This window comes from Sus scrofa, chromosome 2 (genome assembly GCF_054392235.1).
Source record: "Sus scrofa isolate SSC_HxYL_T2T_F1_AM1 chromosome 2, Sscrofa_HxYL_maternal_Yorkshire_Landrace_v2.0, whole genome shotgun sequence".
Classification (NCBI taxonomy): domain Eukaryota; kingdom Metazoa; phylum Chordata; class Mammalia; order Artiodactyla; family Suidae; genus Sus; species Sus scrofa.
In genome coordinates this window covers 106,185,292-106,203,047 of record NC_139384.1, presented here as the reverse complement: position 1 = coordinate 106,203,047, position 17,756 = coordinate 106,185,292, and the positions used below count along the sequence as shown (strand labels likewise).

Here is a 17,756-nt window from a genome sequence, read left to right as displayed (position 1 = left end):
TAACTCAGTGAGATTAAGAGACAAAAATTGGATTTCAGGGCCTGACTAGTTAACTCTACTGGCCTCAACCCAAGACCTCAAAGGTCCATACCCTGAGAAAAAGTCTGAACTTTAAGTAGACTTGCTCAAATTCCAGCATCTCAATTACTGACTGGATTAAGGTGATTTTGGATTACTAGTGCCCAAAGCTCCTGTCAGGAGACATAAATTCGTTCTGCAGAAAGTATCATCATTTTAGACCTCAAAGTATTACTTCATATACCAGTTCTGTCATTCGATCAATATAACACATATTAAATTTTATAAGTAAAAAATGATACAAGTAATATAAAATAACAAAATAAGACAATATGATAAACAACAAATATAACAAGAAAAGAAACTTCAGGCAACAACAGACTCCATAGTTTTAAAATATCCAAACAAGTTTTAAAATATTTATGCTTAATATATTGGAGAAAATGAAAATAAGACTGAGATAGGTAACTGGATAGCTAACTATAAACTAAAACAAAACTAAACAGAAATGTTTGAACTGATAACAACCAAACAGAATAACTGAAATAAATACTTTGACAGGTAAGTCAAACAGGAGATTAGAGACTATTAAAAAGAAAAAAGTAAATGAAATAAATCTAAGAATTATCCAGAATGAATCAGAAATACATGGAACGCAAGGGAAAAAACTGAAGTAAAATACATTTAACTGGAGTATCAGAAGAGAGGAGAGAGAGTGAGGCAGAAATAATAACTGATAAGAGCTGAGAATTTTCCCAAGCAGAATAAAATATCAGATTTCAGGTTTAAGGAGCATTACAAACCTCAAAAAGAAAACAAACAAAAAAACACAAAGAAAACATTATTTAGTCACATTATAATAAAACAGCTTCAATTTTAAGACAGACATCTTAAAAACAGCCAAAGGAAAAATTGTTTTAAAGGGGCAAAAATAAAACTAATATTATTTCTAAAAAAAATTGTGGAAGCAATGGAATGTATCTTCAAAATGAGAAAATAAAATAATTGCTAATTCAGCAAAAGTGTTCTTTGAAAATGAAGTTATAATAAACAGTCTGAGGATATAAAACCTGAATTTGTTATAGTGAATATCTACAAAAGGAAATAAGAAAGCATGTTCTTCAGAAAGATGAAATAAGATCCCAGGGAGCTTAGAAACTCAAGGAGTCATGAAGCACAATACATAAAGTAAATGTTTGAGTAAATATAAATGTACACTAATTGTATAAAAATGACAATGGCTTAAGGAATTTCTAGGAACTATATATTAAATAAACACAAAGTATATAACATGAAATGGGGTAGTAAATGCAGTTAATGTTTTCAGGTCCTCAACATTGTCCAAGAAAAGGTATAATAAAAATCTAGAGTATTTTTTTTTAAAGAATGTGTTTGAGCCTATATGACTATGAGGCTAAAGCATGCAGATATAGGAAGGGGTTAACATACTGAAAAACAGGGCAACCACAAATCAAAACCAAACAATACATTCACAGAAACTAAAAAGAGGACACAAGCATAAAATAAAAGGAAATCATCCAATCAATAAAAGAAAGGAAGAAAGGGGAAACATCAACTGGAAAACAAGGTTTAAAGTGGGAATAAGTATGTATTTATCAAAATTGCCTTAAATGTCAATGGACTGAATGTTCCAATCAAAGGACATAGAGTGGCAGATTGGATAAAAACCAAGAGCCTACAATATGCTCCTATAAGAGACTCAGACTTAGGGCAAAGGACACATAAATTGAAAGTGAGAGGATGGGAAAAACATATTTAATGAGAATGGAAAAGACAGTAAAACAGGAGTTTTAATACTCTTTATCAGATAAAATAGACTTTAAAACGAAGGCCATAAAGAAAGACAAAGAAGGGCACTATTCAATGATAAAAGGATCCAATCAAGAAGAGGCTATTACACTCATCAATATATATGCCCCCATATAGGAGCACCCAAAATCATACAACAAATACAAACAGACATAAAAGGAGAAACTGATGAGAATACAGTAAAAGTAGGAGGCTTTAACACCCCACACATACCAATGGATAGATCCTCTAGACAGAAAATCAATAAGGCAATAGAGATCCTAAATGACACAATAGAAAAGTTAGGCTTAATTAATATTTTCAGGACATTATATCCCCCCAAAAATCAGAATATACATTCTTTTCAAGTGCACATGGAACACTCTCAAGGATTGACTACATACTGGGGCACAAAAAAACCCTCAACAAATTTAAGAGTATAGAAATTATTTCAAGTATCTTCTTTGACCACAATGGCATGGAACTAGAAATCAACCACAGGGAAAGAAACGAGAAAAAACCAATGGGTCAGTGAGGAAATGAAAAGGGAATTTAGGAGTTCCCATCATGGCTCAGTGGTTAATGAATCTGACTAGGAACCATGAGGTTGCAGGTTCAATCCCTGGTCTTGCCCAGTGGGTTAGGGAGCCGGTGTTGCCGTGAGCTGTGGTGTAGGTTGCATATGGGGCTCGGATCCCCGCGTTGCTGTGGCTGTGGCGTAAGCCAGTGCCTACAGCTCCGATTAGACCCCTAGCCTGGGAACCTCCATATGCCACGGGAGCGGCCCAAGAAATGGCAAAAAGACAAAATAAATAAATAAATAAATAAAGAGTAACCTTAAAAAGGGGGGGGGGAATTTAAGAAATACCTTGAGACAAATGATAATGAAAAAATAAACATTCAAAATCCATCGGATGCTGCAAAAGCAGTGTTTAGAGGGGAAATTCACAGCAAACAGGCTCAAAAAGAAAAAAAAAAATCTCAAATCAACAACTTAAAAATCAAACCAAGCTGGGTCTTTGAAAGGGTAAACAAAATTCACAAACCTCTGGCCACACTCACCAAGAAGAGGAGAGAAAGAACTCAAACAAAATAAGAAGTGAAAAAGGAGAAATCTCAATGGATACTGCAGAAACACAAAAAAACATGAGAATACAATGAAAAACTATATGCCAACAAATTTTACAAACTAGAAGAAATGGACAACTTCCTAGAGACATACAGCCTAGCAAAACTGAATTAAGATGAAATAGATCAATTGAACAGAACAATCACTAGAAATGAAAAATCGTAAAAACACTCCCTACAAACAATATCCAGGACCAGATGGCTTCACAGGCGAATTCTATCAAACATACAAAGAACTTATACCCATTCTTCTAAACTTTTCCAAAAGGTTGAAGAAGGAACACTGCCCAAGACATTCTATGAAGCCACCATCACCCTAATACCAAAACCAAAGATACTACCAAAAAAAGAAATTTATAGGCCAATATCTTTGATGACTATAGATGCAAAAATTCTCAACAAAATTTTAGCCAACCAAATCCAACAAAATATAAAAGGATCATACACTGCAACCAAGTGGGATTCATCCTAGGTTCACAAGGATGGTTCAACATACACAAATCAGTCAATGTCACACAACATTAACAAAAGAAAAGTCAAAAACCACATGATCATCTCCATAGATGTAGAATAAGCATTTGACAAAATCCAACATCCATTCATGATAAAAACTCTTACCAAAGTGAGTATAGAGGGAATATACCTTAACGTAATAAAAGCCACTGATGACAAACCCACAGTCAATATAATACGCAGTGGATGTTGGAAGTCCTAGCCACGTCAGCTAGAGAAACAAAAGAAATAAAAGGTATCCAAATTGGAAGAGAAGAGGTAAAATTTTCACTCTAGGAAGATGACCTGATACTATATTAAAAAAACCCTAAGGACTCCACACAAAAACTACTTGAACTGATTGATGAATTCAGCAAAGTTGCAGGATAGAAGATTGACATTCAGAAATTGGTTGCATTTCTGTACACTAGCAATGAAATATTAGAAAGGAATTTAAAAATACAATACCTTTAAAAATCATACCCCCCAAAATTAAATGCCTAGGAATAAACCTGACTAAGGAGGTGAAAGACTTTTATGCTGAAACCTATAAAACAATCAAGGAAATTAAAGATGATTCAAAGAAATGGAAAGTATTCCATGCTCCTGGATTGGAAGAATTAGTATCATTAAAATGGCCAAACTACCCAAAGCAATCTAGAGATTCAATGCAATCCTTATCAAATTACCCATAATGTTTTCCACAGAACTAGAACAAAAAATCCAAAAATTTATTTGGAACCATAAAAGACCCAGAACTGCTAAAGCAATCCTGAGGGAGGGAAAGAAAAAATAAGCAGGAGGCATAACTCTCCCAGACCTCAGATAATATTACAAAGCTATGGTAATCAATACAGTATGGTATTGGTACAGAAACAGATATACAGACCCATGGGAATGAAATAGAGAGCCCAGAAATTAATCCAGACACCTATGGTCAATTAATCTTCGACAAAGAAGAGAAGAATATAAAATGAGAAAAAGGGAGTTCTCATCGTGGCTCAGTGGTTAATGAATCCGACTAGGAACCATGAGGTTGCAGGTTTGATCCCTGGCCTTGCTCAGTGGGTTAAGGATCCAGTGTTGCCGTGAGCTGTGGTGTAGGTCACAGACGTGGCTTAGATCCTGCGTTGCTGTGGCTCTGGCATAGGCTGGCAGCTGTAGCTCCGATTCGACCCCTAACCTGGGAACCTCTGTAAGCCTCAGGAGCAGCCCTAGAAAAGCCAAACAGACAAGAAAGAAAAGGAGGAAGGAAGGAAGAAAAAGAAAATGAGAAAAAAAGGTCTCTTCAGCAAGTGGTGCTGGGAAAACTGGATAGCTGCATGTAAACCAGTGAAACTAGAACACACCCTCACACCGTGCACAAAAATAAACTCAAAATGGCTTTAAGGCTCAAACATAAGACAAGACACCATAAAACTCCTGGAAGAGAACACAGACAAAACACTCTCTGACATCAACCATACAGATGTTTTCTTAGTTCAGTCTGCCAAGGCAACAGAAATAAAAACAAAAATAAATCAATGGGACCTAATCAAACTGACAAGCTTTTGCACAGGAAAGGAAACCATAAAAAAAAAAAAAAAAAAAAGACAACCTACAGAATGGGAGAAAATAGTTTCAAAGGATGCAACTGACAAGGGCTTAATCTCCAAAATATACAAACAACTTATAAAACAACAGCAAAAAACCAACAACCCAATTGAAAAATGGGCAGAAGACCTGAACAGACATTTCTCCATAGAAAGCAGACAGATGGCCACCAGGCACATGAAGAAATGCTTAACATCATTAATTATTACAGAAATGCAAATCAAAACTACTATGAGATACAACCTACACAGGTCAGAATGGCCATCGTTAATAAATCTACAAACAAAGAATGCTGAAGAGGGTGTGGAGAAAAGGGAACTCTCCTACATTGTTGGTGGGAATGTAAACTGGTATAACCCCTTTGGAAAACAGTTATGAAGCTCCCTTAGAAAACGCAATATACAACTACCATATGATCCAGCAATCCCACTCCTGGGCACGCATCCGAACAAAACTTTCATTGAAAAAGACACATGCACTCGTGTGTTCATTGCAGTACTTTTCGCAATAGCCAAGACATAGAAACAACTTAAATGCCTATGGACAAATAAATGGATTAAGATGTGGTATATATACAAAATGGAATACTACTCAGCCACAAAAAAGAACAAAATAATGCCATTTGCAGCCATATGGTTGAAATTAGAGACTCATACTAAGTGAAATAAGTCAGAAAGACAAATACCATATGATATCATTTATAACTGGTATTTAATACATAGCACAAATGAACCTATCTACACAAAAGAAACAAACTCATGGACTTGGAGAACAGACTTGTGGTTGCGGAGGGAAGGAATGGGATGGACTGGGAATTTGGGGTTGGTGGATGCAAACATCACACTTGGAGTGGATAAGCAAGGAGATCCTGCTGTATGGCACAGGGGACTATAGCTAATCACTTGTGATGGAACATGATGGAGGATACTGTGAGAAAAAGAATGTATATATATGTATAACTGGGTCACTTTGCTGTACAATAGAAATTGACAGAACATTGTAAATCAACTAAAATGAAAAAATAAATAAATTACTGAAGTAATATAACTATTAACCTTAAGTCTTGGAAGAAATGGATTAAATATAATCTAAAGAAGGTGAAAAAGGAGAAACAACATAGTTGAGATAGGACAAATAGCAAACAACATGAGAGACTGAAGTCCGTATGTATTAGCAACTCTGTTACATGTAAGTCAACGAAACATCCAATTACAAAAATATTATCAAAGTAGATTTAAAAAATATATTCTTGCCTACAACTCTTCAGGCTAAAATGTTTTTCGACCATACTTAGAAAAAAAATCTAAATCCTGGGTTTCAAGGCAACCATAAATCTAGCCCTTTCTCAAACTTACTCTTCTTGTAGTCAGTATGCTCCAAACAAGCAGGCCTTCAACTGGTTCCTGAAATATTTCAATATGCCTCAGGGTTTTGCGTTTTTGTCCTCTTTGCAAGCAGTGGTTTCCCCAGTTTTTGCAAGGGTGAATTCTCCTGTCAAAAGGCAGTTTAAGGAGTTCCCAGTCATGGCTCAGAGGAAACAAACCTGACTAGCATCCATGAGGACGCAGGTTTGATCCCTGGCCTTGCTCAGTGGGTTAAGGATCTGGCACTGCTGTGAGCTGTGGTACAGATCGCAGACACAGCTTGGATCAGATCTGGCTTTGCTGTGGCTGTGGTGTAGGCCAGCAGTTAGAGCTGATTTGACCCCTAGCCTAGAAACCTCCATATGCTGCGAGTGCAGCCCTAAAAAGACCAAAAAAAGAAAAAAAAAAAAAAGTTTAAGTAGCACTCTTTTAGAAGGTTTCCTTAGACACCTAATCGAAAATATCTTAATTCCCTGCCTAGCACTACTGTATCTTACATTTTTCTTTTTTTTAATTTATGGTCTATTACCACTAAGATGTAGTAGGCACCACATTTACCACAGTTTCTTCAAGTCTAAAGCAGTGACTGGGACACAGTAGATACTCAATAAATATTTAATAAATGATTAAAGCTAATTTAGATTTCAAATAGGCCCTTTCTTATGGTTTCGTTTATTGCTCTGATGGTGGCTGTTTAAAGACTTTACTGATATAAAAGGTATCGAATTTTATCAAAATCTAACTTATGTTAGTAATCCTTCAAAAGGTACACTGGATCATTTGTGTAAAATATGCAGGAGTTTTTCCACCAATTAGTTAGACATGCAGTCTTAGATATAACTATAATAATAAAGAAAAGGTTCAGAGGACTGCTACTGACCTATCAAAGGTTGCAGTATACTTCTGAAGAAAATGTTTGTATGTTTTTCCCAAATCAGGAAGGCAAGAGTCATACAGGTAGATGTTACAAAGCTTTTTAGGGGGAAAGAAAAAAGTGGCTTTCATCTATTCTTAAGCAAAAAAATAAATTTTAAAAAATTCCCCTCTTAAACAAAGGTTGTTTTAGAGTGGTAATTCTAGTAATGATGATTGATATATATTTTGGTTACTTCCTTTTTTTCTCTTTGTTCTACACTGAGGACTTTTTTTTATCAAAGCAATCATACCATTCACATTTTCCATTAGAAAGACTAATCTAAGGGCTTTCTAAAAATAGGTATATAGGGGAGTTCCTGGTCGGTCATGGTGCAGAGGAAACAAATCTGACAAGGAACCATGAGGTTGTGGGTTCCATCCCTGGCCTTGCTCAGTGGGTTAACGATGCGGCGTTGCCATTAGCTGTGGTGTAGGTCGCAGATGCGGCTCGGATCTGGTGTTGCTGTGGCTCTGGTGTAGGCCGGCAGCAACAGCTCCAATTAGATGCCTAACCTGGGAACCTCCATATGCCGAGGGTGCGGCCCTAAAAACACACACACACACACAAAATTAAAAATAGGTAGATAATATTCCACTAAGTATACATGATAGAATTTGCCCAGTCTCTAATTGCTAAAGATTTTTCCTAATTTTTTACCATTATAAGTATTCCTTCAACTGACTTTTCTGTCCGTAAATCATTTTTAGGGTAGTTTAACTCAAGTGATTTTGTCCACAACATTCATTTAAATTGTATTTTTCAAGGGGAAGATGGTGGGCAACACAAAAAAGGTCCTGCTCTCCAGGTATTTAGGTCTAATTAAGTAAACATTATACACTGTAGAAGGAGGGATTACAAAGGCATTTTATAAGAAAGTAGAATTATGTTTATTAAAGGTAAGAGGAAATTTCTTAGAGAAGCTATCTGGGAAATATTATGCAAAAAATATGGCGCTAGACTTTGGAAAACTGACAAGTCTTAACAGTTGAAAATGTTCCAGGTAGGTATAGGTGTTAAAGGAGAGGGTAATTATTTGTTGCTTTTCTTAAGTAATGGAAATAGGTAAATTCCTCTACTTCCAGGCATGTAACCTTATACGTTATACTTATTCTGATTTAAAAAAACTAGGAGATGCTGCCTTAAAACATATAGTGTATGCATTTTAATCTTTAAAAAACATTACTTATATAATGGATTTTTCATTGTAATATAAATAGGAACATTAAAGGATACTAACCAAGAGTTATTTATCAACTTGCCATACACTAAATAAGGAACATAGAACCCCATGATCTATTAAAAATGATTAGCAGATAACTGATTTCCTTCCCTGGTTTTACTGTGGCAGGAATGGATTCTAATAATTTGAATACTAGTGTCACATAGAAGGAGCTATTTTGTGAACCTCAATGAGTCTGCCAAATTTAGGACAGAGATAAGAACCACAGTGTAAGAAATGAAAAGAGTAAGACTTCACAGGATGTGTGGTCACTGACAGACTGATAGCCATTTTCCTTCTCCACCTTTTCTTCCTCAAGGATAGCAACTGCTTTCCAATGATACACTAGCAGCCAGCTCCAATCTCTCTCTACCATACTTAGAATTTGCAGATGCCCTGGGGCATGTTTACAAACTTGTGCCATCCAGCACAAAGTAGTACCTTCGGGGAAGTTCTGGATTCATCTTCAATAGGATTTGTTTCACAAAACAGATCCCCCAATAAACACAATTTAAGTAAAAATAACTCACACTCCCAGTCTCTATTCCTCTTTCTAAAATAAAGTAATTGGCCAGTGCATGCTTCTTTGGGATGGCTCAGAACTCTGATTCCTAGGGTTTTAAGACCATCTTATAGCTTGGATATCACCTATCCAGGTACTCTGGTAAGGAGCATGAAACTTAACATCTCTAACCACCCCTGTCAACTCAACTTTCTTAAACTCTTTTGAAGCTTTCTAGTTTCCCATCCCAATTCCAGCTTTAAGGCAGAACCAGACCCAATAGTAAAAAGAAATTCCACCGATTAAACTGCAGATATAGTCACGACTTAAGCAAGGATCCTCAGGTTGCGAGATGAATTTCTGGGTTATAGGTATTTTGTATAGCTATTTCAAGCCTGCCTCTAGTCCTATGTATAGCCAAATAAAAAGAGAGGTGACAGGTACATAAAACGGAACTGCCTTTTGGAAAAAACAACACAAATTTGGGAGCTATACAGGGTTTTGATATTTTTCCATCTAATTATATACATTATATACATAATATATATATTTAAGCTAAAAGGAAACCGTCCTCAATGGCATGTATTAAACAGGCAGAATTTTCTTCCCGATTTCTTAGCTCTAGGTAGATGTCTTTCTGGTTTCAGCTGATATCTGTGAATAGTGAAGAAACTTCTCATGATCAAATTCCACTGCCCTGAGGAAGGGTAGAGCCGGAGGACCCTTTAAAGCAGGGAGCAGAGACGACAGAGGAACAGGTCTGTGGGGATCCAGAAAGTCTTCAAGGATAGCCAGAAAAATGAGAAGGTGAAAAGAGAAAGAGCGTAGCTGGGCTGAAGAAATCACTGCATTGTCTCAGTAATAGCGCGCCTGTGGTTTCCTCCCGCTCTATATCCTCTGGATCTGGGTCGGCTCCCAACCATGCACCAACCTGAACTGCTTTTCCAGGATGAGGGAGCGCTCTTGCCCAACCCACCCAACCTACCTCGAGGATCCTCGCAGACGCTACAGTGGCGCACCGCCCACCCGCCCACCTACCTGTGCTGCGCCTGCGCCTCCCCCACTCACTCTCAAGGTCAGTACCACCCCCAGCCTCTATCCTGGCACCCACGGAAATGGCAATAGAGGACGTCCTGCGTATCCTCACCTCTGCGTGGCGTGGGGTCGCCGGCGTTCAGGAGATGGGAGGGACTTCCTGTCCCGCGCAAGAGGAGCTTCCGGCAGAGCCGGAAGACCTTCTCCCTCGCGGTGTCGAGTGGATCCCGGCTGCGGAGTGGGGAGGGGAGGTCTGGGCCGGTCCCGGCGACTCCAGCGCCTCTGGTCCGCGACCTGTCCTTGGAGCCATGGTGAGTCCTTCTCTGAGGGCTGGATTTACCACAGTGGGGAGGAAAGGGCTGGAAGTTCAGGCTGTGAAGGTAGCCGGTCCGGTGTTGAGCTGGGGATGAAGCGGGCGGGCGCTATGGGGTGAGCAGTAGGGCAGGACATGCTCTCTGCTCTGGAGCTCCGGAGCTCCGGGACCTCTCAGGAAGCAGTGTCTGTCCAGCCCAACCGCGAGCTCTGTCCAGGAGTACGGGATAGGTAGAATGTTCACGGCCCATTCACTGCGGACGGCCGGTGGAGCCAGGTGGTCCCAGAGTTGACCTTGCCCTGTTGATCAGCTCTTTTCTCTCTTCACCTGCAGGGCGGTGGCCAAGAACTTGAGATCTTAAAGTGACTTAAGCCTTTCCAGGTGGACACAACAGATCCCATTGTAGAGGATCAACACCTGTCACTTAAAAAAAGAAAAAAAACCCGAAAAAACGAAAACAAAAATGGCATATAACTGAGCCCATTTGCAACTGGATAAGGTGTCAAAAAATCTGGACTTAATAGAGGGTCTTTATTGGAAAGGAATGTTGTAAGGGCATGGAGGAGGGAACTATGGCGTCGAGAGGATGCCTTGACCATGAATAAGATCTGCAAGAGTCACAAAGTTTAGGCAGAAGTGTTATTTATTTATTTATTATTTTCAGGAGTAGGAAACAAGGATAGGAAGAAATGTGGGGAAGTGAGATGAAGGGGTGGTGTGACTGGACTGTAAATAAGGGTAAGTTTTACTTTCGGGCTAACCTGTTCTGAGGAAAAACTATTGAGGAATTGTATCATGATTCAGACTGAGCGACGGCCAAAGTTCAGGAACCTGGGGGAAGAGATTTTAGAATTTGAGTAACATTTGTTTCAGTTGTTCTGTGGGGACAAGCAGTTCAACTAATCATTTTTGAAAGAAAGAGTGGGAATTTGCAGTAGCTATGTCTGACCTTGTTGTAGGTGTACGGGGGGTGGGTAATTCCTGAGTTTTGCTTTCCTAAGTCCTCTGGGGACCCTTGGTTCTTTGCATACACCATTTCCAAAACACAGAGTGGCTGGTGGTGGTGAGGTTTCTTAACCTTTGCTGTTTTGCAATATCATGGGGATCCAGGAATGTTCCAAATTGACAGTTAATAGCTGTATAAAAGATTTCACATCCTCATCTGGAGAATATTCTGTCTTGTAGTTTAGCTTCAGTCTTCCATATTTTTTCAGGACCAAATGTTGACATTGTTCAGCTACTGCGATGATTGACATTTGAATGACTTGTAGAAACTTAACTGACTGAAACCAAAGAACTTGGAAGTAATATGGTTCCTGGTGCACTCTACCAGCTCTTTTGGGCACTAGTGTGTGTATATGTTTCTTTAAATCTCAGTGAACAGTACAATTTGTAATTTTAAAGAGTTTTTTCACCTTTTGTATCAATAAAATTAGACAAAGGTAAGGAATAGTAGAACTTGGAGGAACTAAAAATAATAACTAGCTTAACTACCTGCCTCCCTCTTTTCACTCCAGTTGTGTTCAGAGGGAAGAATCTGAGGTCTAGAAATAGGCAGTGATTTACAATACTTTGGCACAGTTTGAACTTTAACTCAGATCTCCAGTTCTTAAATTTAAGCTCAGTTTTTAATATCTTGATTTGAAAAGTTGAAGATAGGCCGTAATTAAAATCTAAAGAAATGTTGATTGTTAACAAAGAAGCTGAACATGAACTTGTCGTCTGTATTCTGTAGTAATAGAAGTAGAACCCCCGTCCCTCTGCCAGCTCAAAAAAGGTAGTTTTGTTTTAAGCTAAAGTAATCTCATGATATTTATCAAAATGTTACTTAAGAGAATGTCACCTGTAGAGTTATCACCAGGAGCTGCATAGGTTGACTCTTTCCATTTTGTTACTGCTTATATTTCTGAGTTACTAAATGCCTGGCTTCAACTTTCCCAATTATGAAATTGAGAATGTCTGTATATGCAAGTGTGGTCATTGACCGGAATCAGAAAGGGTTTAGCTATTAAATGAGGTGAACAGGGGTTGAATTTATTTAGGATTCAGCTTAGTTGAGATCTTGCACACTGCTTGAACCCAATGAGATAATGAAAAGAATGCAGTACTTGAACTCAGAAAGCCCAGATTCTCCCCATTATTAGTTATATGAATTTGGCAAAATCACTCAACTTAGATAAGGATTCCAGTTTCCTTCTATATAAGAGAAGTGGAACTTGGTGAGAATTAAAACACCTTTTAACTCTTATATTTATGATTCTATGACTTCATTGAGGACTTTTGTAGAATTTTCAGAAGGTTTCTGATTAAGTAAAATTGAGTTTGATTCCACTGTCCCCCACTGCCCCCACATTTCTCAAGTCTGATTTATTTTAAAAAAATCATTCATTTTTAAATATACCAGGTAATACTTGGAATCTTTGTCAGTGTTTGGTCAGGTATTTTATTACTGCCTTAAATACTATCTCAAAATGGAAAGCAAAGGCGTTTTTGTTTTACACTTTGATTTTATTTTTGTTTTAATCGATGTAAACTCATGATCTAGCTAAAAATACTGAGTATTCACTCTCAGTGTTTGTTTTTGTGTTGTGAGAATGGATAGTCCATAGAAAACTTACCAAAGAAGTATAACTGTTTATTATATACTTTTCTTTTTGAAAATTATAATCCAACTTTAATCAAACAGATCTTTCCATCATTTAGGCTGATTTGTGGGAGGAGAGTAGATTAGAACAAGCTCCTGGAATTGGAGGAATCTAATGGCTTGTTTTACCTATGTAGCATACTGTAGTAGCTTTTAAGGCTGGGATTGTGCTCTGGTGTGTTGGTTGTGGAAAAAAAAAAAAGGTTGTGAATCTCTGCCTTAATCAGAGTTAATGAGAAAGTTCTCTTTTTGAGCAGTAAAGAGGGCTGTTGGGAACAGATAATGTAGTAAATGTCATAAGAACAATACATGTAATGTATTCAAACAGTAGTACAGAGGGAAGAAATTAATTCTGATGGGGGTGAGGGTGGCTTCAACTTAGTTTTTAAAAGTGGGTTGAGCAGTAATTCTCATCAGATTCTTCTGTGAGGCTTGATAAAAATGTTTTTCCAGGCTCCATTATTAGGGGTGGAATTTCTTCCAAGATAAGTATAAAACTCATTAAAAATTACATTCTCAGTTTCAGCTAAGTCTGAAGCTGGTGATCTTTAAGCATACTTTGAAGGAACTCTAATGGAGACATTAGAAATTTTAATGGAGATATTAGAGGTTTTTGTGGGCTGAGTGGTAATCAGATGTGTGGTGTGTTGATATGGTGAATTACTTTAATCAATTTTTGAATGTTGAACTAGTCTCTAATACCTGGAATAAATTTCACTCTATTGTGTATAATTCTTCTTATACATTGTTGATTTGATTTGTTAGTGTTTTGTTTAAAATTTTTGCATACATGTTTATGAGAGATAATGGTCCGTAGTTTTTTTTTTGTTTGTTTTTTGTGTTCTTATAATGCCTCTTCTGGTTTTAGTATTACACCATGCCTCTCCTGATTTTAGTATTAGGGTAATGCTGGCTTCATAGAATGAGTTAAGAAGTATTCCCTCTGCTTCTATCCTCTGAAAGAGAATATAGAGAATTGCTATAATTTCTTTCTTAAATGTTTGGTAGAATTTACCAGTGCACCTTACTGGGCGTGGTGCCATTTATTTTGGAAGGTTATTAATTATTGACTCAATTTCTTTAATAGATGTAGGCCTATTCAGATTGTGTATTTCTTTTTCTTTTTCTTTTTCTTTTTCTTTTTCTTTCTTTTTTTTTTTTTTTTTTCTTTTTTGGGCTGCACTTGTGGCATATGGAGGTTCCCAGGCTAGGGATTGAATCAGAGCTACAGCTGCTGGCCGATGCCACAGCCACAGCAACGCCAGATCCAAGCTGTGTCTGCGACCTACACCTACACTACACCACAGCTCACGGCAACACTGGATCCTTAACCCACTGAGTGAGGCCAGGGATTGAACCTTCTTAGCCTCATGGTTCCTAGTGAGATTCGTTTCTGCTGCACCAGGAACTCCCAGATTGTGTATTTCTTGAGTCATTTTTGGCAGATTATATCTTCCAAAGAATTGGTTCATTTCATCTAGCTTGTAAAACTTGTGGACATAAAGTTGTTCACAGTGCTTTTTTATTACCTTTGTAATGTTCATGGATCTGTAGTGATATTCCCACTGTCATTTCTGACATTAGTAATTTGTATACTTTTTTTCCTTAGTTGGTATGTCTAGAGGCTTATTGACTATTTTGCTTTTTTCCAAGCACCAACTTTTGGTTTCATTGATTTTCCCTGTTGTTTTCATCTTTTCAGTTTCATTGATTTCTATAGTAATTCGTATTATTTCTTTTCTTTCGCTTACCTTGGTTTGATTTGCTTTTTTTCTTGTTTTGTAAGGTGATGCCTTAGGTGTTTGATTTTAGACCTCCTCTTCTAATATATGCATTCAGTGCTATAAATTTTCCTCTTAACACTTCTTGTGCTGCATCCCATAGCATTTGATAAGTTGTTTCATTTTCATTTAGTTCAAAATATTTTTAATTTCTCTTGAGATTTCCTCTTTGACCCATGTATATTTAGAAATATGTCATTTAATCTCCACATATTTTGGGATTTTCCAATTACTTTTTGTTACTGATTTCTAGTTTAATCAAGTTTGTGACCTGAGAGTGGATATTCTATAATTGCTGTCCTTTTAAAACTGTTAAATGTTTTATTGCCTATAACATGCAGTTTGAAGGCTGGATTCTGGTCAGGTTTTATCAGTTAATCACATAGTGGCAGAGATTTGGTTTTCTTAGTTCTCAGACTTTAACTTCTTTACTACTTCTTTGCAAAAGCACCTAGTTCAAATCTTAGTAGAGACTGTTCTCTTGGTTAGCATTTGATCGATTCAGCATTGATTCTTAAGACTAGTTTATACTTTCGGCTTTGTCCATTTTATAGATAATTAATTTGCTCTGAGATAAAAGATTAAAGCAAATATAGTTGATTTTAAAAAATCAGAACATTCTTTTGGTTTTAACTGAAATGATTATGATTTAGTTTCACCACACACTAAGTGAATAAGTGTGCTTACTCATGCTCTTATTTCAAAACTATTTGTTCAATCATTCATTCATTGTTTATTAAGCAGTAACTGTATGTTACCTTCTGTTCTTGACAACAGTGATATGACTTTATAAAACAGAGACATTCTTGCCTTTATGAACCTTATGTTTTATTGGGATAGTCTAATGCTAATCGAGTGAGACATAATATTTGTTAGTCATGGTACATTCAACAAGGAAAGAAAAAACAGTTAAGGAAATGATTGGAGTGATTATTTTAGATAGGGCATTCAGGGAAAGCTATAATGAGGAGGTGACATTGAAACAGATTTGGATTCATATATATATTCAGCCTATACACCGTATATCTTTGAGTATGTATTAATGAACTGCACCCTAAAAAAAGTGTTGTAGTGTTGATAACAAAGCTCATAGTGTCTTTAACTATAGGGTAAATCTTTCAATAAAGTTATGTATTATCATCTTTCCATACAGAACAGAAAAATAATAGAAATGTGGTTGGTTTGTGTTTTTGGCTGCACTCACAGGGCATGTGGATGTTCCCAGAACAGGGATCAAACCTGTGCCACAGAAATGACAACACCAGAGCCTTTAACCATTAGGCTACCAGAGAACTCCCAGAAATATGTTTTCTTTAAAACACTATATTAGTAGGTGATATTATATTTTACATAACAGATTGCATTTTTTAATGCTGCATTTTCTTTTTTCTTTTTTTTCTTTTTTTTTTTTTAAGGGCTGCACATGTGGTACATGGAGGTTCCCAGGCTAAGGATCAAATTGGAGCTGTAGCTGCCAGCCTGTGCCACAGCCACAGCAATGCAGGATCCAAGCTGCATCTGTGACCTATACCACAGGTCACGGCAACACCAGATCCTTAACCCACTGTGAGGAAGGCCATGGATCGTACCTTCGTCCTCATGGATGCTAGTCAGGTTCGTTAACCTCTGAGCCATGATGGGAACTCCTAATGCTGCATATTTAAGTCTTTTAAATTATTAATAGTTCTTGAGAGACTGCAACTTATTAACTGAAAATATCCTGATTTTACACTCCATCTTTTTTTTTTTTTTTTTTTTTTTTCTCTTGGTCTTTTTTTGGCCCCACTTGCGACATATGGAAGTTCCCAGGTGAGGGATCAGTCAAAGTTGTAGCTTCTAGCCTGTGCCACAGTTCACCACAGTTCAGGGCAATGCTGGATCCTCAAGCCACTGAGCGAGGCCAGAGATGAACCCACATTCTCATGGATACCAGTCAGGTTCATTAACCACTGAGACACAACAGGAACTCCATACACTGCATCTTTTACTTATATTAAACAGATTTAATTCTGGGTTGTTAAAGTACAGTAAATATCTTCTGTGTTTTGAACATAAACAAACGATTTAGAAATACCTAAAATAATTTCATCTTTTGATACTTCAGTATTAAAGGTCAGGATCTTAATGCCTGATTATAATGTTTTATTTATATTTTAAAAATTGTAAGATGTTACATAACGCAACTGCTCTAACATGGATATCTTTTAAAATGACTTTGGTGGAAATACTATATATATAATACTATATATATATATAATACTATATATATATATATATGTATATATATATATATAGTCTGCTTGAACTAGAACTATATGACCTCTAGTTTTTTTCAAGGTTCTGTGATTCTGCATATGTAGATTTGTGAATATTGTTGATGTATATTTAGTTGCATATACATTGAGGGGACAGAGGAGAGAATATTCAGTTTGTATGGAGTTTAAGAAGAATTTCACAAAGGATTGCTCGGACTAGGTCTTTTAGGGTAAGTAGAAGTATGTCAGATGGATAAGAAATTAAATTTTATTTTACTTTTCCTCAATAGCAATAATAACTACATTTATTTAGAGTTAATATTTGTTCTATATTAACATAATTAAATACATATGAACTAAGCTCTCCATATCTTACCTAATTTTTCCTTCTCTTTCGGCTGTGCACACAACTTGCGGAAGTTCCAGGGCCAGGGATCAAACCCTTGCCACAGCAGTAACAATACTGGATCCTTAGTTCACTGAGCCATTGGGGAACTCTGATCTACTTTTTTTTTTTTAACCTCTATTTTACAGATTCAGAAATGGAAGCACAGCAAGATTAGAGTAACTCATCCAAAATCATACTGCTAATGGTGGTGGAATTTGACTTCTAACTCCAGCTCTTTGGTCATTGTACTGTTATGCCAGTCTTATTGTTTATCTTTGATAAGTTTTTACCTATGAATG

The 17,756-nt window shown here is 36.9% G+C and overlaps 1 protein-coding gene and 1 long non-coding RNA gene across 10 annotated transcripts in view; one reads left to right on the top strand and one right to left on the bottom strand.

Annotated features, from left to right (window-relative positions):
- The window catches only part of LOC146405632 (uncharacterized), a 29,322-nt gene extending 18,936 nt beyond the window's left edge, over positions 1-10,386 (bottom strand). Inside the window, exons 1-2 of the long non-coding RNA XR_014838235.1 lie at positions 10,189-10,386; positions 6,396-6,531 (exon numbers count right to left, since the gene is read on the bottom strand). This is a non-coding gene — a long non-coding RNA (uncharacterized LOC146405632). The remainder of the gene's footprint in view (positions 1-6,395; positions 6,532-10,188) is intronic.
- TMEM161B (transmembrane protein 161B) overlaps positions 10,271-17,756 on the top strand; it is a 124,095-nt gene continuing 116,609 nt past the window's right edge. For 7 of the 9 annotated variants that reach the window (XR_014838234.1, XM_021084526.2, XM_021084523.2 and 4 more), the window contains exon 1: positions 10,271-10,387. Coding sequence is in view for 1 of the 9 variants with exons in the window: in XM_003123774.6 (XP_003123822.3) it covers positions 10,385-10,387 (3 nt within the window). In the remaining 8 variants the exon portion in view is untranslated. Of the gene's footprint in view, positions 10,388-11,053; positions 11,128-17,756 lie in introns of all 9 variants that reach the window. The other 2 variants (XM_013994974.3, XM_085014013.1) reach the window with 1 other exon arrangement.